At 43.8% G+C, this 25862-nt stretch overlaps 1 protein-coding gene across 1 annotated transcript; it reads left to right on the plus strand.

The window, feature by feature from the left end:
• The first annotated feature begins 11780 nt into the window (after nucleotides 1-11780).
• LOC142378145 (B-cell receptor CD22-like) lies at nucleotides 11781-25659 on the plus strand. Its single transcript, XM_075462373.1, has 11 exons — nucleotides 11781-11847; nucleotides 11955-12034; nucleotides 12777-13133; nucleotides 13229-13456; nucleotides 13723-13986; nucleotides 14860-15120; nucleotides 15225-15488; nucleotides 20746-21006; nucleotides 21111-21371; nucleotides 25131-25181; nucleotides 25514-25659. The coding sequence occupies exons 2-11, from the start codon at nucleotides 11980-11982 to the stop codon at nucleotides 25657-25659; spliced, it is 2148 nt and encodes a 715-aa protein (XP_075318488.1). The 5' UTR covers nucleotides 11781-11847; nucleotides 11955-11979.
• The last annotated feature ends 203 nt before the right edge of the window (nucleotides 25660-25862 follow it).

Raw genomic sequence — 25862 nt, forward strand, 5'->3', positions numbered from 1 at the left:
AGAGAACATGGTATTCATTAAAACTAATCAATACCTAACAAACATCCGATATACACCCACGTAGGACCCGACTCAGAAAAATGGGGGACAGGTAATAATGTTAATGATACAAATTATTGAAAGCTCCTTTCAAAACACTCAAGGACTGTACAAACAAGATATTAGATAAAACGCAGGAATTAAAACATCATACCATATTAAAAATACACAGAACGGAGCAATCACTGTAGGTAAGCAAAGTTAAACGGATGGGTTTTGAGTTAAGACTTGAACAGAGGGAGAGTGTCAGTATTGCGAATGTCGGGGGGGGGGGGGGGGACCTCTGTCCTTTCAGGCTGCTGCTCCACATTTACAGTAGCCGATAATGTAAAACAACCTACTGGCTGAAGTATTTGCATTAAGTTCATCATCTCCCTCAGGCTTCCCTAATGTTATCGGTGCACTTCACTGTACCCATGTACGCATCCAAGGCAAGGCAATTTGTAGAGCACAATTCGTACACAAGGCAATTCAAAGTGCTTTACAGCTACATCAAATCACAAGAAGGCAATAAAATCATTCCAAAAAACAAAAAAATCATTAATTAATTAATTTAAAAGTGAAGAGTGCAGATAAAATACTTTCAGGTGTCATATGCACATCTAAATAGAACTGTTTTCAGTCTGGATTTAAACATTGTCACATTGTCCAGGCCCCTGCTGGACCCGTGGAGGCTGACTTATGTAAACCGAACATTTTTCCATATCCTAAATGTACAGGTACACTTGGGGATAATTGTCCATAGACTCTGAACTGGATTTCTTATTTTGAAAAATTCCACATCAACCCCTTTGAGTAATGCTGAGCAATGTTACATTTATGCCCTGTGAAAGCTCATCATTGACTCCTATCCTCCGTGCATACAGATGATCTGTGATGGAGGTCATTTCATTTCCGACATTGAGGCTAAATGGCCGGGATCAGTTCATGATTCTTGGATCTTCCGAGCATCCTCACTGGCACAGAGGTTTGCACAAGGCGCAAGAATTTTACTAACCCGAAGGAGTGTACTTTTGAAGTAAGGTGTAGCATAGGCAGAATTTTGGTGATCTAATGAGAGGTCAGGTGTAGAGGTCATCTTAAGGAATTTAAAGTGCTCGTCATACTTTATCATAGATAGCCATTTAAGGCACATATTGCATCAAATTGCCAAGTCTTAACACATGTATATCCATTCAACATTTCTCTTATTCTGCAGGAGAGTTCAATGGTGTCCTGCTTGGGGACAGAGGCTATGCATGCTGGCCGTACCTCCTCACGCCATATCCTGATCCAGGAATAAGGGCATGCACATGCACATGCACATGCACATGCACATGCACATACACATGCTAAAACAAGGGCACGGATAGAAATGACCTTTGGCCAAATTAATTGCCAAAGAAATTGCTTAAACTTCTCAGGCACCATGGCTGACTTCTGACAGAGCCATCTTAAATTAATAGTATACTTCATATTTTATACATTTTGTCTTGTGGACAACTTTGCAGGCTCAAGTCTTTTCTTCGTTGCGTCCCCCAAAAAGAGCATTAAACATCTGCAGCTCATCCAGAACGCTGCTGCTGGAGTTTTAACCCGGACTAAGAGATCTGAACACATCACAGCAGCTTTAAAATCTTTACTCTGGCTTCCAGTCAGTCACAGAATAGATTTTAAAAGCCTGCTGATGGTTTACATCTGTGATATGTTCAGAGAATATAAAGGCAGCAGAGCTCTTAGATCCAAGGACTCAGGTCAGCTGGTCCAGTCCAGAGTCCAGACTAAACATGGAGAAGCAGCATTTAGCTGTTAAGCTGCAAACTAGTGGAACAAACTGCCAGTGGAGATTAAAGGGATAATCCGGAGTAAAATGCACTTTAGGTCAATTTACGGGATGTTGGGAGTACATACGTTGAGTTGACATCAAAATTATTTAATTCTGATGTGTTTTGAGAATTTTGATTTGACCGTTTTCAGCCAAAAGTTGTTAGCCTGGAGGAGAGTGGGGCATATGGTATCGCCGCTACAAAACACTATTTTTACACCTCTTCTACAGCTCCAAACAACATAACACTTACGTGGTAGTGAGTAGAGGGTCCCTAAATCCAAACAGAAGTGTCCCGAGGTCTTCATGTGGTCGGATAGAGAGTCCAGAATGAATTTAAAACCAGCCAGTATCTTTCCGGAAATGCTCCTGCTGCAGCTGGCATCTTCAGCGTAAAGTCCGTATAGTAGAGCCGAGTGTGGAGTAACACGCTCTGGAAATTCACAATTTCGTTGCCGTTTTTTTTTACAAACATAGTCCAGTATTTCTTTCGAAAGTGAAATGAAGTTGTATGCAACAGCAAAGCCTAGCTTACTAACAGGTTGGAATTTTATAAAATGTCACGTGACCTTACGTCTCGCGTGACCTAGCCTCCTGTTTACGGAAGACGTCTTTTGCGTGACTGGAGTGACCATCACAGAAGAAGGAGAGGTGTGTGAGCAGATTGTTGAACAAACAGCGGAGCAAACTTCTTTTGGAGTTATGGTGCGTGTTTGTTCCTATCCTGGCTTTCGAAAGAAATACTGGACTATGTTTGTAAAAAAAAAACGGCAACGAAATTGTGAATTTCCAGAGCGTGTTACTCCACACTCGGCTCTACTATACGGACTTTACGCTGAAGATGCCAGCTGCAGCAGGAGCATTTCCGGAAAGATACTGGCTTGATTAAATTCATTCTGGACTCTCTATCCGACCACATGAAGACCTCGGGACACTTCTGTTTGGATTTAGGGACCCTCTACTCACTACCACGTAAGTGTTATGTTGTTTGGAGCTGTAGAAGAGGTGTAAAAATAGCGTTTTGTAGCGGCGATACCATATGCCCCACTCTCCTCCAGGCTAACGACTTTTGGCTGAAAACGGTCAAATCAAAATTCTCAAAACACATCAGAATTAAATGATTTTGATGTCAATTCAACGTATGTACTCCCAACATCCCGTAAATTGACCTAAAGTGCATTTTACTCCGGATTATCCCTTTAAACTTTCACCAAATGGAGACCTTTTTAAATCCAGGTTAAAAACATTTCTGTTCTCATGTGTCTATGCATGAAATCTGTGCGGTATCTTTGAACTTTTCTTGACTGTTGCTTGTTTTTAAATTCATTTAAATGATTTTATTTGTTTCTCTTTATATTAATTTTTGTCTTCCACTCCCTGCTGCAATGCTTTTATTTTATGTAAAGCACTTTGAATTGTTTGTACATGAAATGTGCTATATAAATAAATTTGATTTGATTTGATTTGATCTAGTGCCTGAAAGGACTCAGTTTCTCCTGACACAGTGAGGGACCTATACAGGGACACATATTTCCTTTGATCCTTATTGTTGTGACCTTTGAGTTAGAACTTCTTTTCATAATTTAGCATTGACACAGTAGCAGTTTAAGTCAGAGCAAGTGTAAGAAGGCTAAATGGACAGAGATGATTTATAACTTTCCACACGTTTAGGTCATGGCACCCCACTGTGAATATAAATGTAAAAAACACATTTCTAACACGTTGCATGAACCGTACAATAATGACAAGTTTGAGTTCAAGTTGTTTTGAATTGTTTAATTATTATTACATGTTTCTCAAGCTGTGGAGAGAAAACAGAATTAAATACAGTTCACATCACGAAATTCTCCTTTATCTGAATTTATACTAACATCCCTCTCCAGTTTCATAATCTCTAGCTTGATCTTTTTTATTTTCAGTTTCTTGTATTCCATATCTAGTCTGCTGCTCTCTTTATTGGACAAACACATTTCTTCAAAGGCTACTTACCACTCTAAAATATGTTCCTGTACTTTACCTTCACTTGCTGCCAGGTACGCTTTTGGCTGTTAAGATTGCTCCTGTTGAGATGTAACAGTGAAAAAATAATATGTGGGTCACACACACGGGATAATATAGTCACAAAGTATGATGATGCGTGTCGATTATTGGGTTATTAATAAACTGAGCAGGGCCAGTATATGCAGTGTTCTAGCTAGCGCAAACTTGCGTCACGGCCCGCTACGCTATAATTTTGGACCGCTACGCTTATTTTCAATACAGCGTAACGGCATTTTGTCTGTATTTATTTGTACAATAACGCCAGATCAATGCCATTTTCACCTTTCTGACAAACTTGACACATTATTCGCGATGGCAGCCAAGAAAGGTTGCGCTGCCTGTCAGTACAACCGCAGACGAAACTGTAGTTCGAGGCAGAGGCACTCCGCGTCCGTGGCTCCTAGAATCTCTGGTAAGAGTGCTCCGTAGCCATGGTTACTCACACACGCAGAAGCGCACACGTAAGGGGATTCGGCAGAAATCATGTTAGAATAGCTGTAGCCTATTATGTTTTTGGTTGCGTTGGTTTGTCTGTCTGTCTGTTTGTTTGTCTGTCATCAGGACAACTGAAAAGTGTGTAACTTTAATAAACATTTATTTTAATCTCTATTCCTGGTTATGTCTAAGTTTTAATGTCTTCTGACAAGGTCCGTTATGAAGGTAACACACTGCCAAAAGCAAAGATGGGAACATCTCCCATTAAGACTTTATTGTTTTTAAAGTACAATTTCTCCCTTTGGGTACCCCTAGAATGGCCAATTTTTACCCCCCCTTCCGCACCATCCCCCCGGGCTTGGTCGCTTCGCTCCCTCGCCTACACCACTACGCTATAATTTCATCCTAGCTAGAACCCTGATATGTGTGCTGTACATCTCATACAGAGACAATTCAGCATGCTTTATGTAAACAAATTATAACACAAAGAGGAGAGCATAAATACATGAGGACAGTAAAATATATGTCTAACAATTGACAATGGTATGAAACTTTCATAACTTACGCATTCGTCTGTTTGCAGTTGTTTGCCATGCCGTTTCTTCGCTTTATTGATCGCAGCTGTATTACCATTTCTGGTGATGACACTTTTAAAATCCTCATACAGCTCCATAAGCATTATTTGTTCAGCTGCCGAAAAAATAACAGCTCGTCTTGCTCTCCTTTTCACACAGATCTCCGTTTTTCCACCATCCACTCGTCAGGGCTTCTTACGTTCCTCGTGCACTCGCATTTAGCCAGGCTATGTAAGCCTCGCTTGGATTAGCCTCACCGAGATGCAGCTAAAATATCTTCGAGGAACGACTTGAGGCTTAAATGGGAGATGGCGCTAGTTCAAACGACGCTTTCCGGCTATAGCCTGGCTTTCTTTAGCTACCTTCTAGGAACACCCCTCTGGCGTTGTTTTCGCCCAGCTCCAACAAACCGTATACCGGTATCCGAGCCCGACGCCATGACTGGACTGCAAAGTTGAACTAGCTACGGTTAAGTTATAGCTAGCTACCGGCTACGTTACTTGACATGGGAAGGGCCTAAACTCAACTGAACTCGACTCACTGAACTACTACTGATTGAGCCGCACGAGGCACTGTGGGACAGGCGCCGTGCAGGGACAAACAGGGCAACAGCGCGTAATCTTCTATGAAGTTCAAATGTAGTGAAGACACTGGGCTAAATTATGTCAGGCGTTAGTTCAGGGGTTAACACAAAGTTCACACTGGGGTGCCGGCCAGAACACCAACTTAAGGCCAATCAGACTTCCAGAGGAAGGAGGCAGGTTAATGATGGTTCAGGTGATTTATTTCCCTTTTGTTGCAGGCAATAAGGTCATGTGTGTGGTTTCCTATCAAAAGAACAATAACAAATACCCAAATGAATAAAGAATAAGCTCTTTCTCTCTAATAAAGGAGTACTGAAATTACTACATCTCCATTTGCCTCTAATTCCCACTATCACAGTCCTAAACACACTTCACCTGACTTATTATTATTAAATACATAAACAACATCACATGGTAACATGGTAACATAACGTAACACTCACTGTAAACATCACACTAATGAGTCGGAGCGGTAACAACAGACATACCACGTGACATGACGTAGCCTACACTCAATCAGAGGCAGGTGAGCTAAATGCAACTAGCATACACATGGCGAGTTACACATCAAAGCAACAGAAGCTACGGCTGCAGCAACCTGAATACATTACATAAACAATATATACAGCCATACTCACGTTTCATTTACGCACACACCACTTGCCGGGACATTAATCAACAGCTCGATCTTCCCTCTGTCGACTCATCAGAGCACACACCTGTTCGAACCGAGCACCGACAGTTACGCTACATGACCAGCAGGGGGCCGCTCCGCTCTGAACTGACCAACACAATACATCTATGAACGTAACAAATCTCAACTTTGGAGCCTTTTCTACATCAAGAAACACTTATATTAACAATTAAAAATTAAAAATTAATTATAAACAATTAGTAGTGCACAAATCACACTCACCACTCCACTGAAACTATCACAATTAGGCTACAATCCAAATAAAATGTTAATTAACATATCGTCACCTTCCTAAAATAATCGCCCAAGTCATTTTTTGGCATCAAAGGTGTGGTCCAAAAAATGCCTAAAGTCATTTATTTAATCTTAGTTTTTATGAAAAACAATAAGTGTTCTTATGTCAAGCATCCTTTATACTTACTGCCTGAAATTATTATTTTATGCTATAATTTAACTTTTGGGGGGAGCTTTTTGTGTTTCCTGAAAAAATGACTTATGAGATTATTTTAGGAAGGTGACGATATTTGAAAAGATATTTGTAGCCTACTTTGATTATGAATAAGTTGAAATTGACTGGATGTGAGTGAAATTATCTAAATGTAACTCCATGCTCCTCCACTGTTTCATTGTGTGTGTGCGTGTGTTTTTGTGTGTGCAGATTTAACATGACTGGGCCAAAACGGACATGGCAGCAAGTCAAAGTGAAATATAAGAACATCCTGCAGAATGGTAAGTCCCCTGACAAATACTTAACAAGTGTACTTTTTATTAAGAATGTGCCTGCCCACACATTGCCTGTACTGTGCATTAATTGGTTTAACATCTTATCATTTCAGATGGTCTGCAATGCTGACTATTTGTTCAGTAATGTTGTGGCAAAGTGGCCCGGCTCGGTCCACGACTCCCGAGTGTTTCAGAACTCAGAGATCTATCGGCGCCTATCACAAGGTGAGCCACAGAACCTCTATTGATAACCACTTTTAACACCATGGCTGTGTTAGGAATGTCACTACTTAGGAGGTTGTGATGGTAACATTTTGTATTCACAGGTGAATTCCTGGGTGTATTGCTGGGTGACAGAGGGTATGCCTGCCAGCCTTTTCTGCTCACTCCATTTGCAGACCCTCTGGAGGCACAACTGGCATACAACCATGCCCATGCCAGAACAAGGGCCGGATAGAAATGACATTTGGCCTACTGAAGGCACGCTTTCAGTGTCTGACCCACCTGAGAGTCAGCCCAGACAGGGCATGTGATATCATTGTGGCCTGTGCTGTCCTCCACAATGTGGCCTGCCTGAGAAAGGAGAGGGCCCCCAGAGTGCCAGCTCTCATAGACTGGGACAATCCTGCCATCTTCCCGGATGACGACTGTGGTCGGCTGGTCAGAGACCAATATGTGTTAAATTATTTTAATTAATATTGCATGTTTATTTAAGTTGGGCCTGCAATGGCAGAGGAATTTTTGTTAGGTTTTTGTGCTGTATAGGCAAGGCAATTTTATTTGTATAGGCCATTTTTACAAACCGTTTGTCTCAAACTGCATGCTTTGATTCTGTGCTTTTTGTCTTGTAGAGCACTGTGTGACTTCAGTTTTGAAAGGAGCTGATGGTTTACTTACTTTGATTCATCCTTGTTCAATAAAGGAACATCGTGGTACACTCTAATGTGTATTTATATTTATATGGTGATGTACTTTATGTGTAGTCTGTGGGAAACTAAATTATCTAGTGGTTCATCTAAAATCATCAGTTATCTAAAATGATTGTAATTAATGATCACAAATGTTTCAATAATGATAGTGGGTATAGTTAAATGTTTTAACAATATGTTCTAGGCAGTGGAATAAATATTGGTTTCCATTTGTGGCGACCGCTGACTGAGATAAGGAATGAGATTAAATAGATCCTGGAACTTAGCCTGGTCTGGAGCAGGCTAGCTTCACAGAATAAATCTCCATGGTAACTTACGTCTGAACATATCCCACTTCCCTCTATCCCACTTTTGTGCAACTGGATCACGGATAAGTTGATCCAGGATAGCCAACATATCCCGGCTTAATCCCTTATCCTACTTTTGTGCAACGGGCCCCGGGTTGACGAAATTAACACTGCAACAGTGTTGTTGAAGCAACTGAAATGCATCCAGAGGGGTTCAGAGAACTCTTGCAGGATGGCTCCATGTAAAACATGACAACTGTATCTGCAGCAGACTTCAGTGTCCTGCAGCAGCTGGACTTTATAGGTCTGGCGGTGGGTAGGGTAACCCCTAACCCTAACAGGATTTTCTTGACTCAATATCTTCTTCAGGAAAAATGTAAAGATTATTCTGCTCCGGAGACAAATATTAACTATAGACCTTCCCAGAACTATTCTCCAGGCCCAGTTACATAAAGGTCAGACAGATCTTCAGTTCTACACCAAACTCCGTGGCAGCTATCGAGTGACGGAGGGAGACACTGAGAACATTCTCACAGACCTAACCCTTCTGACCATGTGTCACGGATCACAGCTATCTGTGAGATGCAGCTCCACACTACTGTTACTTCTACATATCCCATCGACGACCAGGTGGATTATGGGGTGTTTATTACAGCTCTTTTTCTGCAACACAGCATACAGCACCGCAGTGGTGGGTGAAAGTTAGCGTCACAGTCTCGGGACAATCAACAACACCTGACGCAAGGGAAAACATTTAAGCTCGTTTAGCAACATTAACAACTCTGTAAACATACTTTTTAGTCTAATAACTCCCAGTAAGCGCTCAAAACAGTTAGCAAAGGTCACAGTGAGTACATGACACAGTAAATTCTAAAGTATAAACATCTGCAACGTAATATGAAATAATTAATTTTCCCGGACCACATAGGGACGTCTTACAAAAGTAATATTATATAAAGTCCTCTTTTCTCTGTGCTGTACCCAAGCCAACCACTACGCCAATAGATTGCGGTGTTGCACCTCTTTTTCTAAATTTAATAGGCACAAATCTACTCTGTTACAGATGTGTTGCCATTTCAACATCATGTATTTAGATGTGTCAGAAATCTTAAAAAACCTTAAGGGCGGTGCGGAGCTTTTGAAAATTTGAGGTAAAAATGGGGCATTCTGAGGCTTTTTGATGGACCATTATGGTGACTCATGAAGTAAGGGCAAGTTACCACAGAAAATGATTTATTATTATTATTTTGAAAATTAACCGGATATTTTATTTTGTTTCTGCACACGACTTCCTGTCCCGCACGATCTGCTCTGTGCCGTGTTGCTGCGTTGTGCTCCGGCATCCGGCAGAAATATATAACAGGTTCAACATCCAACATTGAGAAATAAACGTTTCATTTTCAACTGAAGACGTCGCTGACATATCAATCGCAAAATGAATGTTGATTCAACCGGTGGAAATTGATTGACGAGCGGTACTGACGGAGTTAACCAAACTTAAACTTTGGTTCTATGTTTCCTTGCTATCTGAGCAGTAACCTGGGCTGCAATAAAAATATTTCCACATGAAAATGCATTTTTTTTCTCCCATTCATCTACCTCTTAAGCTGCTCTCCACCTACACTTTTAGCTTGATGTGCTCCTCTTCCAGAGACTGGTGTGACTGACTGTGTGGTAGTTACCAGAGTGGCGTCAAAAGAGCTTAGCAACACTCCCATAGACTTTTAGAGAAAGAAAGGAATGCGGAAGTCACCTGGGTCACGGAGCCGCCGATAGTTCCGGAGACACCATCGAATGCAGTTGTTTCTGAAGTATTTTCTCCGGTACGTTGATGAAATTACAACATTTTTGGGCATTGTGAGGCATTAGCTGACTGGTCTTTAACTAATCAAGTAAGTTTTAGTTAATTAATCGTATTAACCAGCTAGTTGTAGTTTAGCTGCAAGCAAGACGGGTTTAAACGGGTCTCAAGACATTTGCCTATTACTGTCTATTTCAGCTTTTCAAAATATTCATTTAATTTTGAAATTGTATAATGTTTGTATAACTTTCATAAAAATAAATAAACTATTATCAAACTATTAATTTCAGCCTGAATGTAAAATGTTCCGCTTCTAATAAGTTTATTTAATTTTCTTCTGATTACACAAGTTAATTCCTTCAAAGAAACACCTATTGCCATCTTTTTATTTCAGCATGACTTTGCAGCTGTGATCATGAATTTATTCATTTCTCTGTTGTTGTTGTCAGGGAGGTCAGCAGATGTGGTGGTCGCTGCTGTCATGGATCAACCTTCATTAGGACTTCAGCACATTTCTACAATGTCGAAACCCTTGAATTTGATCAAATACAGTTCATTGTTGAAGATTAATCTACCCAACAGTATAAATAGCAGTAAAATAACTTCTTTATTAAGGCTTGTTTTACATTTTCCATGATGACATTTTATAATAAAATGTTTGGTTGAAATCTGTTTGTTTTTGCGCAATTAACACAATTGTGTTGTCATTTAATAACAGAAAATGTTTGATTTAGATTAATATTTTAATCAATTCATTAATATTTTACAATAGTTTTCTGACTTGAAGCACAATAAACAGGGTTACAGATGCATGTATTCAGTTCACATGAGAAATATAGAATAATTACGTCTTCTACAGAAAATAAGAATTCATCCCGGCTCATCAGTCAACGCATCTACAGCCACACATTTCCCTCCAAGTAATTTAAAGCTTCTTTAAAATGATTTATTCAGCTCAGCTTTGCCATTCAGCTCATTTTCCATCTGACACCAGAGAGAACAGACAGACTGAATGACATCTTCTACAGATGGAGTGTTTGGGACAACAGGAGTAGATCCTGGGAAACAGACGGTAATATCATGCTCTGTTGAAAGATGTAGATCTGAAAGTAAGCTGGGCCACTGGCATGATGAAGTTTAAAGGAGGACGAGATTAGCTGTCCCCTCTACCATTAAAACGGTGATAAATGTGTCTCTACTGCTCCAAAATAGAAAAATGTTGATAAAATACATAGTCAGTGTAGTAATCAATGCACATTATTGGTCAATATTTACAAAAAATTGCGTTATGAATCTTAAAGTTGTTGTTTTTAGGCTCCGTTCCGCTAAAACCCGTTCAAACTGACTGACAGCGCTGTGACGTTGGAACCAGGTTGGAACTATTGGGGCGTGACCGGCTTGTTCAAAGAGTGTCGTAACTCTCATTTTATAAGGCTCTGGTAGTTACCATAGCGACATTGCGTGTTGTTGATGCACTTGTGCCCAGATTCTCGAGTGCTCTACTCTTGGCTCTTCAAGTGTAAAATCACCTTACGGTTTTGTGGGAGACCAAGATCATCGTCCTGCAGTCAGTTTTGCGTGTAATTTATTTTGAGTTCATATTCCACAATTTATGCAAAAAAAAAAATAAAATAAATACAGAGGACACGGCCTCGATGTCCTCAATGGTGGTTATGGTCTTGATGATGTTAAACTGTAATATGATCTGGATGTGATTCAGTGAATGCATTGGACACCTCTTTCCAAAGTCTTCCTGATGCACAGAGAGCTGCTGTACAGCTACACGTAGTCAGTTATTGTTAAATGTTGTCAGATAATTCTCACTTCATACTAATTAAAGGAAAGAGGAAGGAAATATAACTTCACGGCTCTCCTTCTGCCTTCAGCTCACTGCAGACACACAGGGAGCTTATCTGTACAGACGTCTCAGTCTATCGTGAGTTCAAATGTTTATTCTTCATCATCCGTGCACATCTTGTTACATGATTGTTGCTCATTACAAACATCACTGAGCTGCTGACATGTTTTATTGTGTGTGAGGAGTCCCAGACAGACGAGAGGAGCAGCCATGAGTTTAACTGCAGCGCTGAGTGGATTTCTTGTCGTCCTTCTCTCGGTGTCAGGTACCGTATGTCTACATTTACCTTCACTGGAATCAGAGAGACCAACGTGGGCCAACATGGAGTCTGTAAACTGGGGCTGAACCTCACTTTATGATATGATATGTTGAAATGGACGGATCAGAGCTGCGTGAAGAGGAACTTCATTAAAATGCTGGATGTTTTTATCCAAGTTAAACAGTGATTTTACTTTGATGGATTCTTCATAACTGAACAAACTTTAGTGTTGTTAAACAGTCATTTCTGCCTGCAGCTTTATGAGCTGATTCAGACTCTGAAGCTGAGACTCTCTGTTCCTGATGGTGGAGATCATGATGTTTCCATGCTCTGTGCAGATAACACAAGACAGTTTAGTTTTTACTCTACAATAGATGCTGTCAAGTGTTTCCTGTAAACTTTATGCTTTACATTTATCTGACTCTCACATTTAACTCAGCAACAAGTCGAAGGCAGAGAGAACAAACGGGCTAAAATAAGCAGAAAGAGTGTGATAATAAAACTCTTCCTCTTTCTCTGCTCAGTAAACTGAATCAGAGTTCTCTGGTTCACCACTTCTCTGTTCCTTCACTGCATCCTGACACTCTATGATCTCCTCCCTCAGAGCAGATTGAGACTGACTGTGGAGAGCATGTGTTCATCTTCCAGTCTTCATCACACTGACCATGTGGAGCTGAGGGACCACTTTGTGTTTGGTTCCTGAGGCTGTTCATTCTGACTGTGGGCTCTGATGTGCTCTGTGTTACAGCGGTTCAGGGTCAGAGTGACTGGAGTGTGACTTACAGTCGTACATCGATCTGTGCTGTGAAAGGATCAACAGTGGAAATCAGCTGCACCTACACCCATCCAGACAGAAAAAATGATAAAGTTATTGAAGTTATAGAAAGATTCTGGTTCAGGGAAGGTGATGATAAAGCTCCTGTGGATCTGATGACAGACTCGGACTACACAGGTCGTGTTCAGTATTTCTTTACAGGGAATGTCTGGTCTCTGAGAATCAAAGACCTGAGAGAGAGCGACTCAGCTCAGTACAAGTTCAGATTCATAACAAACCAACAAGGAGGACGTTTTACTGGTTCACCTGGAGTCTTTTTGTCTGTCTCAGGTAACATTTTCTCTGAATCATCATTTGGCTCCAGATGCTTTTTGCATGTATGTAAGAACATAAATGACATTTCTGTTGTTTCTTCATGTGTTCAGCTCTCCAGGTGCAGGTGATCAGATCATCAGAGTACAAACGGGGTTATTACTGGGCAGAACTGAAATGTCACAGCAGTCGTCTGTCTGATCATCGTTCCTATGTCTGGACCAAGAATGAGCAGATAACTCTGAGAGGAACATCTTCTACTATTTCAACCTCATTTTATCCTGCAGACAGAGTTTCCTGTGCTGTAAAAGGATACAAGGAGTGTCCCTCTCCATCAGTGTGTGAGTTCACTCAACAGTCTTCCACCAACTTTTCACCATCTAGATGAGCCTTTAACATATTGTACTGCAGCCTAACTAGTAGTTACACAGTTGCTGATTTAAGAAGAGACAGTTTTATTCAGAACTGGGTGTCAAACATGTCTGGATGTTCAGGAGATTCAAACCACCAATGACACAGAAAACCACCTTTAAGGTTTCAGATGCTTCCACAGACATAAAAATCTCACGTTATTAGATGTTAAATGTGTTCATGTTTTCTCCTGCAGATGCTCCAAAGCTTCCCTCTGTGTCAGTGAGTCCCTCTGCTGAGATAGAGGAGGGCAGTTCAGTGACTCTGACCTGCAGCACTGATGCTAACCCAGCAGCTCAATACACCTGGTACAAGGAGAAGAATAATATTAAACTTCTCAATAAAGACTCACAGCTCTTCTTCAGCTCCATCCAGTCCTCTGACTCTGGACAGTATTACTGTTTAGCTGCAAACCAGCTGGGGCGGAAGTGGTCAGGATACAGACGTATTGATGTGAAATGTGAGTAAAAGAAATGAGATTCATGAACATGTTTCCTTCAGCTCTGTCTGTTTAACACTGACATTCTGCTGCTGGACTTCACTGAGCAGCTGAAAGAGGAAGTTTTATTCCCAGTTGGCTCCCAGAGATAAATTCAGGAGATTCAAACCATCAGAGATCCTGAAAACCACCTCAAAGTTACACATGACTGAACAAACATGAGCACACATTAATCCAACCTGTGTCTCCTAGAAATGATGTTTCTATACTGCTGATTTAATGAGTCAAACACATTTAGAAGCCTCATGTGGCAACATTCAGTGGATGGTAGGAAGGTCAACGTCTTTGTTCCCCTCACAGTTATATTACAGAACAAACACCACAAACCATCAAATGATCTCTGTGACAGTAAATCTGAAGAAGAATGTTCACAAAAGAAAACATCAAACACACATTGATCTCTTAGTTTGGACTCACCAGGACTGTAATATCAATAACTGTATTGATCCAGCTCTGAATATCAATAATCAGTCAGACCATCGCTGCAGACTTTCAGACACATTTCAGACATGTTTGTGTGATATAATCTGACTGTGGTTACCTTCACAGATGTGGAGAAACGTTTAGTCCAGATGTGGCAGCAGCTGCAGTCAGTTTGATGAATTATGGAGACAGAAGTTTATCTTTAAAGGATTTGATTTCTGCTCTTCTTCACTGCTCATTTAGCTCAGACTTACTCATGTTAAAGACACACTGTGGACTTTTGCAGCTCTCTGTGCATCAGGAAGAGACTGGAAAGGGGGGTCCCATGCATTCACTAAATAACATCCAGATCATATTACAGTTTAACAAACACATCATCTTCTAATGAACATTTCATGTTTTCTCCTGCAGATGCTCCAAAGCTTCCCTCTGTGTCAGTGAGTCCCTCTGCTGAGATAAAGGAGGGCAGTTCAGTGACTCTGACCTGCAGCAGTGATGCTAACCCAACAGCTAAATACACCTGGTACAAGGAGGATCAAACACTGCATCATGAAGCAGGAGGAAGTTACCGTTTCACCTCCATCAGCTCTGAGGATAAAGGGATCTACTACTGCAAGTGTGAGAATCAGCATGGATGGATCAACTCTTCATCTCTCTTCTTAAATGTTCAGTGTAAGTCACATGAGGCTGTTTTGTTTTATGAAACAAAAGTCCTCCAATAATTTAGAATATTTCTAATAATTTCAGCGATGTGTTTCTGCATACATGTTCTCCAGATGCTCCAAAGCTTCCCTCTGTGTCAGTGAGTCCCTCTGCTGAGATAGAGGAGGGCAGTTCAGTGACTCTGACCTGCAGCAGTGATGCTAACCCAGCAGCTCAATACACCTGGTACAAGGAGAAGAATAATATTAAACTTCTCAATAAAGACTCACAGCTCTTCTTCAGCTCCATCCAGTCCTCTGACTCTGGACAGTATTACTGTTCAGCTGCAAACCAGCTGGGGTGGAAGCAGTCAGGATACAGACGTATTGATGTGAAATGTGAGTAAAAGAAATGAGATTCATGAACATGTTTCCTTCAGCTCTGTCTGTTTAACACTGACATTCTGCTGCTGGACTTCACTGAGCAGCTGAAAGAGGAAGTTTTATTCCCAGTTGGCTCCCAGAGATAAATTCAGGAGATTCAAACCATCAGAGATCCTGAAAACCACCTCAAAGTTACACATGACTGAACAAACATGAGCACACATTAATCCAACCTGTGTCTCCTAGTATTATGTTTCTATGCTGCTGATTTAATGAGTCAAACACATTTAGAAGCATCATGTGGCAACATTCAGTGGATGGTAGGAAGGTCAACGTCTTTGTTCCCCTCACAGTTAAATTACAGAACAAACACCACAAACCATTAAATGATCTCTGTGACAGTATATCTGAAGAAGAATGTTCACAAAAGAAAACATCAAACACACATTGATCTCTTAGTTTGGACTCACCAGGACTGTAATATCAATAACTCGGGTCGGGAATGAGATCCTTCCCCAAGTGGAGGAGTTCAAGTATCTCGGGGTCTTGTTCACGAGTGAGGGACGAATGGAACAGGAGATTGACAGACGGATCGGTGCGGCGTCTGCAGTGATGCGGGCTCTGCACCGGCCCGTCGTGGTGAAGAAGGAGCTGAGCCAGAAGGCGAAGCTCTCGATTTACCGGTCAATCTATGTTCCTACCCTCACCTATGGTCACGAGCTGTGGGTAGTGACCGAAAGAACGAGATCGCGAATACAAGCGGCCGAAATGAGTTTCCTCCGCAGGGTGTCTGGGCTCTCCCTTAGAGATAGGGTGAGAAGCTCGGTCATCCGGGAGGGGCTCGGAGTAGAACCGCTGCTCCTCCGCATCGAGAGGAGTCAGATGAGGTGGCTCGGGCATCTGGTGAGAATGCCTCCTGGACGCCTCCCCGGTGAGGTGTTCCGGGCCCGTCCCACTGGGAGGAGGCCCCGGGGAAGACCCAGGACACGTTGGAGAGACTATGTCTCTCGGCTGGCCTGGGAACGCCTCGGGGTCCCCCCAGAAGAGCTGGAGGAAGTGGCCGGGGACAGGGACGTCTGGGTCTCTTTGCTCAAGCTGCTGCCCCCGCGACCCGATCCCCGGACCAGCGGAAGATAATGGATGGATGGATGGATGTATTGATCCAGCTCTGAATATAAAAAATCAGTCAGACCATCGCTGCAGACTTTCAGACACATTTCAGACATGTTTGTGTGATCCCTGCAGAGGAAGCGCATTTTCGACCGTTTGTATCCGCAATCTCGTTCTTTCGGTCACTACCCACAGCTCGTGGGTGAGGGTAGGAACGTAGATTCGACGACGCTAGCAGAACCACATCATCCGCAAAAAGCTGAGACCCGATTCTGAGGTTGCCAAAACGCCCTGGCTGCACCTAGAAATTCTGTCCATAAAAAGATTATGAACAGAATTGTTGACAAAGGGCAGCCCTGAGGGAGTCCAACCCTCACCGGTAACACATCCGACTTACTGCCGGTAATACGGACCAAACTCTGACACCGGTAATCCAGAGACCGAACAGCCCCTATCTAGGGGTCCGGCACTCCATACTCCCGGAGCACCCCCCCACAGGACTTCCCGAGGGACACGGTCGAACGACCACTCTGATTCAGATGGGGGGGGGGGCCGTTCCTACCAATCACCCCCCTCCAGGTCTCACTGTCATTGCCCACGTGAGCATTGAAGTCCCCCAGCAGGACGAGGGAGTCTCCTGCAGGAGCACTCTCCAGTGCCTCCTCCAGGGACTCCAAAAAGTGTGGGTACTCTGAACTGCTGTTTGGTGCATAAGCACAAACAACAGTCAGGAACCGTCCCCCCACCCGAAGGCGGAGGGAGGCTACCCTCTCGTCAACCGGGGTAAACCCCAATGTGCAGGCACACAGCCGGGGGGCAATGAGTATGCCCACACTCGCTCTGCGCCTCTCACCACTGGCAGCTCCAGAGTGAAAGAGAGTCCAACCCTTCTCAAGGAGACTGGTTCCGGAGCCCAAGCCGTGCTATTGAGAATGAGGAGTTGTCGTCATAGTACAGAGCCCCGCCCCTATCCGCCATGTTGGCAGAATGCTAGCGAGAAAACGCCATTCTCTCCGTTCGTTTACAGTGTACGCGTGTGTTTTTAAATCAGTAAGTTTAAACAGTGCGGAATTGCAAGAACATGCCTGGAAATCACTGCTGTGTGAAGAACTGTTCCAGTACCTCACATAATACGTTTGGGAAACATAGGAACAACGAAAAACATTTTTTTCGGTTTCCTAAATGGATGCAGCATCAGGGAGAGCAGGCGTCTGACCTGACGAGGAGACGCCGGGTTGCCTGGCTGGCTGGACCTTACTTTCGATTGCACCCCTCCGTCGATGAGAGTGTGTTCTCTACATTTTCACTTGGGTACGTTCTCTAAAAATCTCTTTATGTTGTTGTCTCTTAAAGCTACAAAGTTACTTTATGTTGTTGCAAACCCTGAAGTGCACCTGACGTTGCTGCCTAGCTAGCTAACTAGCGAACTGTTGCCTCTTCGAAAATGCTCAATTTGCAAACTGTTGCCTCTTCGAAAATTAATGTTAACTACCCCCTAATGTGGCTAATGTGTTAATGTGTACCCCTTCAGCCCTTTTGTCATACCATGAGCAGCGTTACCCTCTCAGTCTGTATCTTTATTTTGCATGTGTTCTGTGATGGGTTTGCCATTGATTGCATAGGTTTTTTTCATAAACTATTTATTCTGTTGTAGGTAAGCCATCATATGAGATGTTGGAGAACCACGCTGACTGGACAAATTCAGCTTTTTACATTCAACTGTACCTGTGCACATGCTGCTCAAATGTGAGGGTGAAAACCTAATGCCTTTAGATAAGATTGTCACTGTTTGCTGTGCCTTAACGAACATGTGCAAAAGTGTTGTTTGAGTTCATTCCTCATTGTTCATTACTTTTTAATTTGTTTGAAATAAATGTTTGAGTGCCTTGTTCATTACCTTTTAATTTGTTTGAAATAAATGCTTGAAACAACTTGATATGGCTTAACAATGTTTATTAACAGAACAGGAAAAAAGAATAAGGGCGCAAGGTGCAGAATGCAATATACCTCTAGGAAAAGTTAACAGTGCAAAAGAACATGTGTGCATTCAGAATAAAAAGTATAAAAATTTCCAGCATGTAAACATCGACAACAAGCAATAATAAAATAATACTGTTACTAGTGCAAAAGAACAAAGAAACACTATTAAGCACAAGAAGAGCAAAACCATGGCGTGTCAGCGGAGGGTCTGTCCACAAGCCCCACACAACTGAAGTGATACCACTGGACTGGTAAGTGGAGGCTCAGAGTCTCCGTGAATGCAGGACCTGTAAAATAAATAAAGTGAAATAAACTAAACAGTAAAAAGCATTTATTTCAAGTTACAGTCTACACTTTAGACACATTGATAATGGCTGTAATCTAACCAGGACATGTACACCTTGCATTCAAAATGTTAATGGCTTAAATCTAACCAGGAATGTACGCCTTGCAATCACACATAAGTACCCTAGCCAACCCAGAACTGGTTTGTTCACTTTGCAGCCCCCAACACAATAACCTGCTACAGTATGTGTCGTTGGGCTAAAATCAAATGACAACTAAATACCTAAACATAAGCTTTAGCATACATCAAAACATTGGAAACGTTTGTGTACATTGAACATCTCGTTAATCTAGTGTTTACAAAACAAGTCGCAGTTAATTACGTTGTCATTTTGGTCAAGAAGTGTCTAAATGCAATGTAATTACAACACACTAAAATGCATGACAAGAACCTTACCTTTGCCAGTACAACGCTGTTATCATCACCAGAGCCACCTGGAGGCTTGTAGATGGCCAAGTCCTGCACCCAGCCACAGCAGAAAGTCTCGTACAATTCCAAAGATTTGTGACTTTTAAACTCCTGCATAGTGTAGTAACTTACACCAAACACAAGATAATTGACTATGTCCATATATGTGCACGGAGGTAACTGGTCCAGGTCTTTGTGCCATTCTGCTGCAGGGAGCTCGTAAGGATCAATATTTTGGATGCTGGACAGTTTCTCCAAATACCGCTGCTTTGCGCTTGTAATAAGCTTGTCCCTGCAAGGTCCCTTTTCTTTCGCCTTATCTCTCTCCATTGCTTTGCTTTCTTTCTTTCTTTTGTATTCTCTCTGCCCTGCCGAAATGACAAATGCGGGAGGATATCCGTTAAGTTAATGGCGTTGCCCCTGGCAACCAATAGATTCTTCTGCCAACATGGCCGATCGGCCGACCGGAGTCACGTGAGTTCTCATTCTCAATAGGCGCATTCCATCTGTAGGACCCTTTGGCAGTTCCTATAACCTTTTCAGGAACGGGGCCGTTTTTTCCCGTATTCGGACATACAGGAACTCGGGGCCATCGCCCTCAGTTCCTGTAACCATTTAGCTCCTTCTCCGAGGCTGGGTCTGTTCTGGGTTCTATAGGAACACATCTGACGGAGGTGTTTGGTGGTCGGTAGCTACGCCGCTTGTCATGTTGTGACGGCTGAAATGTTTCCTCATAGGACACGGACACAACCTGCGGGTGTTTAATAAGTTAAACTTACACGTCGCCTCCTTTGTCTGCGGCGCTCTGCTCTCCTTCCTTCATCAAACCAAGAAGTATCGCCTGCGCTCGATCCTGCCTCTCTCCGTGTGCTCTTCCAGCCTCGACGTTAGATGCCCGATGTGATCGTCCATGATTAATATCACCATCATGCAGACCATGAACACGGTGGCCTCCCCGCTCTCCATATTAGCTTCTTGGTGGTGTTTTTTTCTTCTCTCCTTACTTTTCGCGGGTTTTGTTTTGTTCTGTTTTGTTGTTGAATGTGGCGCTAAAGTAACACGTCGCTGTCGCAGACGGCTGCGCCGCATCAGTCTCTATTAGGGTCCCGACTCATGTGCGAATGCAAAATGAAACAGTTCCCCTGGGGAAGGGCAGTTATTAGAACAGAATTCCAGGTGGACCGTTCCTAGAACTGCGTTCTTAGAACTGCTCTGTTCGAATGTGGCTTATATCTAGCTGGAACCGCTCAGCCTCGTACACCAGCTCAGGCTCCTTCCCCAACAGAGAGGTGACGTTCCACGTCCCAAGAGCCAGCTTCAGTAGCCGAGGATCAGACCGCCAAGGTCTCCACCTCCGGCTGCCACCCAACTCACATTGCACCCGAACAAACACATCTTCTAATGAACATTTCATGTTTTCTCCTGCAGATGCTCCAAAGCTTCCCTCTGTGTCAGTGAGTCCCTCTGCTGAGATAGAGGAGGGCAGTTCAGTGACTCTGACCTGCAGCAGTGATGCTGACCCAGCAGCTCAATACACCTGGTACAAGGAGGATCAAACACTGCATCAAGGAGCAGGAGGAAGCTACCGTTTCCCCTCCATCAGCTCTGAGGATAAAGGGAACTACTACTGCAAGTGTGAGAATCAGTATGGATGGATCAACTCTTCATCTCTCTTCTTAAATGTTCAGTGTAAGTCACATGAGGCTGTTTTGTTTTATGAAACAAAAGTCCTCCAATAATTTAGAATATTTCTAATAATTTCAGTGATGTGTTTCTGCATACATGTTCTCCAGATGCTCCAAAGCTTCCCTCTGTGTCAGTGAGTCCCTCTGCTGAGATAGAGGAGGGCAGTTCAGTGACTCTGACCTGCAGCAGTGATGCTAACCCAGCAGCTCAATACACCTGGTACAAGGAGGAGGAAGAGTCCCCAAAAGCTTCAGGACAGAACTTCACCATCGCTGACGTCAGACTTGAACACAGTGGAAATTATTCCTGTGAAGCTCAGAACACAAGAGGAAGTCAGAACTCCACAGTTCTTCTGATGGTTGTTCCAGGTGATCTTTTATATTCAGTTAATATTTCATGTGGTTTTAATGACTGATTGGCTGTGATGAGGTCATGTGACTCGGGTCGTTTTATTTCACAGTACCTAGAAGGTGCATGACCTCCTTCCAGATAATCTTCTTATAAAGTTCACATTCTACCAAAACTGTAAATATTCTGTAAATAACTATAATTTCATCATGTTTGATTTTCATATCTGAAAATCTGTGATGCTGCTTTTCTGTAAAAACATCTATTGTTTATCCAGAAGAATCACTTCAACATTTGATCCTCCTGAAGCTTCATCCATTTTCTTTTCCCAGTTAAACTGAAGTTGTTTTTAAATATCTGATTTGAAGAACTGAGGGTTGAACAGACTGTAAACTCTCCTGAGGTAAATGTGTGATCTGTAACCTTCAGCTGCTTATATAATATTAATTTGGCTTTTTACTGAATTATCCAAGATATGAATCCACAATGAAAATAATCAGCCACATCCCAATAGTGAGAAATAAGATTTTATAATTACAGCAGGTAATGAAATATATTGTCTGATGGTTTGTGTTCCAGATTATTTTAATGTAGTCTTTGCATGTGGTCCTGTAACACTCAGTCAAGTTAAGGTTCCTCCAATGGACACGAGAACATTACATTACATTACATTACGGTCATTTTGCAGACGCTTTTATCCAAAGCGACTTACAATAAGTGTGTTCCACATCGGTAGGCAAAAGAACTTCAGGTCACAAGAAATCATAAGTGCATTTCCTTCCAAAACCAAACAGCTAAGAGCATAACTAGTGCCAGAGTAAATGCGATAAGTTAGGTACCTAGACAAATGGGAAGACAATTTAGAAAACAAAGACAATTTAGGAAACAAATAAGTGCGTAAGGAGCTAGGACGAAACAGGTGATGTCCTAAGAGGGCGGATCAGGGTAGTGTTTCTGTGAAGAGGTGGGTTTTCAGCCTGCGGCGAAAGATGGGCAGCGACTCAGCTGTCCTGACATCAGTCGGGAAATCGTTCCACCATCGGGGTGCCAGAACAGAGAAAAGCCGTGACCGTGTCGATCGTGCGCAGGGACCGCTGAGTGACGGGGCAGCCAGGCGCCTGGAGAGCGAAGTGGTCGGGCGGGGGTGTAGGGCTTGACCATAGCCTGGAGGTATGAAGGAGCTGTTCCTTCCACTGCCCTGTAGGCGAGCACCAGAGTCTTAAACTGGATGCGAGCAGCTACGGGGAGTCAGTGTAGAGAGCGGAGAAGGGGAGTGGTGTGGGAGAACTTGGGGAGGTTGAACACCAGACGAGCAGCAGCTTTCTGAACAAGCTCCAGAGGTCTGATGGCAGAAGCCGGGGCGCCAGCAAGGAGGGAGTTGCAGTAGTCCAGGCGGGAGATGACAAGAGCCTGGATGAGCTCCTGTGCTGCCTTGTCGGTGAGGAAGGGGCGAATCCTCCGGATGTTGTAGAGGAGGAATCGGCAGGAACTGGTCACTGATGCGATGTTTGGCGAGAACGACAGTTGGTCGTCCAGGGTCACACCCAGATTCCTCGCGGTCCGAGTTGACGTCACCACGGAGTCATCCATGGTGATGGCCAGATCTCGGAATGGGCAGCCGTTCCCCGAGAGAAACACCAGCTCAGTCTTGTCCAGGTTGAGCTTAAGGTGGTGCATCGACATCCACCCTGAGATGTCTGCCAGGCACGCAGCAATGCGTGCTTCCACTTGGGTGTCAGAAGGGGGAAAAGACAGAATCAGCTGGGTGTCGTCTGCATAGCAGTGGTAGGAAAAGTTATGGGAGTGGATGACAGAACCAAGAGATGATGTGTAGAGGAAGAAAAGAAGAGGACCCAAGACCGAACGTTGGGGAACCCCAGTGGTGAGCCTACGTGGCTTCGACACAGATCCTCTCAGTGTGACCTGGTAGAAGCGATCTGTCAGGTAGGATGAGAACATAGAGAGTGCAGAGCCAGAAACCCCCATTCCCTCCAGGGTAGAGAGAAGGATGTCGTGGTTCACTGTGTCAAATGCTGCAGACAGGTCCAGGGTTAGGGTTAGGGTCCAGGAGAATCAGGACAGAGGAGAGAGAGTTAGCTCGAGCAGTTTGGAGTGATTCAGTTACTGCTAGAAGGGCCGTCTCAGTTGAGTGGCCCACCTTGAACCCGGACTGGTGGGGGTCCAAGAGGTTGTTCTGGTGGAGGTAAGAGGACAGTTGTTTAGCACGTTCAAGAGTTTTGTTAAGAAAGGGTAGAAGGAATACCGGTCTGTGGGTCAAGAGCTCTCTGAAGGGTCAAGAGCTGGTTTCTTTAGAAGAGGAGTGACTCTGGCAGTCCTGAAAGCAGAAGGAAAAGAGCCTGATGTCAAAGACGTGTTAATGAGGTGGGTCAGGTAAGGAAGAAGATCAGGGGCAGCAGAATGAAGGAGAGGGGAAGGGAATGGGTCAAGGGAACATGTGGTGGGGCAGCTGGATGTTACAAGGTGAAGGACCTGATTTGCAGAGAGGGGAGAGAAGTGGGGCAGAGAGGGAGGTGAGGGAGAAGGTGGTAGGGAGGGAGGAGTGGGAGAGCGACAAGTGTGGGTGGTGTGGACAGCTGGGGGTTGAGGGAAGGAAGATCAGATATCGTTAACCTTCTTGTCAAAGAAGTCGGCGAAATCGTCAGGGAGGAGGAGGGAAGAGGGGTTTGGGGTTGGAGGAGGGCCGAGAAAGTTTGAAAGAGTTTTTTGGGGTTGGAAGCAGAAGTTTGAATTTTGTTACAGAAGAAGGCAGTTTTTGCAGCAGAGAGAGAGGAGGAAAAAGTGGAAAGCAAGGACTGGAAGGCAAGAAGGTCCTCAGGGTTTTTACTTTTCCTCCATTTGCGCTCAGCCACCATCAAGCTCCACCTCTCAGTACGCACTTAGTCCGACAGCCAAGGGGCAGGTGGAGCTGAGCGTGCAGGCCTGGAGGCGCTAGAACAGTGCCTGGTGAAGATAAGGTCCAGTATGTAACATAAATAGTTTGTTTGATAGACCCTTAAATACGACTCTTTCTGGTGTCCTGTAAAGTACCGCCCCTACAAGCCGCAGGAGGGAAATACGACTTCTTTAAGTGTTTCCACATCAGAGCAGACGTTGTTCTCTTTCATTTAAAAAGCTACAAAGTCCTCATAAGAAGGAAGGAGGGTGGTTGGATGTAGCAGCGGCACAGACTGCTTTCAATCATGCACCTCTATGTGAGGTGAGATCAAGACCAACATACGACAACTCTTTCCTCTTCTCTGACTTCCATTCAGTCTATAATATAGCATCATATTACATCATCCATCCATTTGAACCTTTTTTTTTTATATATATATTTTTTGGGGCTTTTTTATGCCTTTAATGGATAGACAGTTGGAGAGAGACAGGAAACAGGGGGCAGAGAGATGGTGAAGACATGCAGCAAAGGGCCATCCGGTGCGGGACTCGAACCGGGGCCAGCTGCAGCGAGGACTGTAGCCTCTGTACATGGGGCGGCTGCTTAACCCACTACGCCACCGCCCGCCCGCCCGCCCCCATCCATCTGAACCTTAACTGGGTCCGGACAGTCTAAGCAGAGATCCCCAGACCTCCCTCTGCCCAGCCTCCTCCTCCAGCTCTTTCTGGGGGATACCGAGTTGTTCCCAGGCCAACCGAGGGATACAGTCTCTCCAGCAGCTCCTGAGTCAAACTCCTCCCGGTAGAACATGTCCGAAACACCTCAGTAGGCAGGCGTCCTGACCAGATACCTGAACCACATCAACTGGCTCTTTTCGATGCAGAGGAGCAGCAGCTCCACTCTGGGCCCCTCCTGGATGACCCAGCTCCTAAGGGTGAGCCCAGCGACCCTTTGGAGGGTCATGACCATCATGACCATCGGTCAGGGTTGGAATGTAGATCGAATGGTGAATTGACAGCTTCACCTTCTCTCTTCACCACAACAGACCGGTCCAACACCAGCAGTACTGCAGATGCTGCCCCACTCCACCTGCCAATCTGCCGCTCCTTTATACCCCCACTCGTGAACAAGACTCTAAGATACTTAAAATCCCCCACTTCAGGCAGTGACTCATCCCCAGCCTGAAGTGGGCAGAAGATTTGGGCCAACAAACTGTCATTAGGAGCATAAACGCAAGCAACAGTCAGCCCTTTCCCCGACCCAAAGGTGCAGGCAGACCACCCTTTCATCCACCAGGGAAAACTCCAACATTTGAGCCCACAAACGGGGAGCTGCAGGTCAGCCAACCCCCGCTTCCACCTTTCACCCAGGGCAGCTCCAGAGTGGATAGAAGTCCAGCCTCTGTCCAGTAGATTGGTTCCAGATAATAACACAACATTATTTCACTGAAACACTTTTATTGTTTCCTGGTTGGCTTCAGGCAGTAACATGACTGTGTTAGGGTCAGAAAACAATCATATTTAGGAATAAAATACATTCTTTTTACCAGGCGTTCATCAGCATCATCAACACCATTTTTCTCATGCTGTTGCTCTCACGACCACTAGAGGTCTCC

The sequence above is a fragment of the Odontesthes bonariensis genome, chromosome 4 (genome assembly GCF_027942865.1).
Source record: "Odontesthes bonariensis isolate fOdoBon6 chromosome 4, fOdoBon6.hap1, whole genome shotgun sequence".
Lineage (NCBI taxonomy): Eukaryota > Metazoa > Chordata > Actinopteri > Atheriniformes > Atherinopsidae > Odontesthes > Odontesthes bonariensis.

Coding starts and splice junctions, on each gene's coding strand:
- LOC142378145 (XM_075462373.1), top strand. CDS start 11,980: ATGAGTTTAACTGCAGCGCTGAGTGGATTTCTTGTCGTCCTTCTCTCG. Junction 13,134..13,228: donor AGTCTTTTTGTCTGTCTCAG/GTAACATTTTCT, acceptor TCATGTGTTCAG/CTCTCCAGGTGCAGGTGATC. Junction 21,372..25,130: donor TCTTCTGATGGTTGTTCCAG/GTGATCTTTTAT, acceptor TTTTCGATGCAG/AGGAGCAGCAGCTCCACTCT.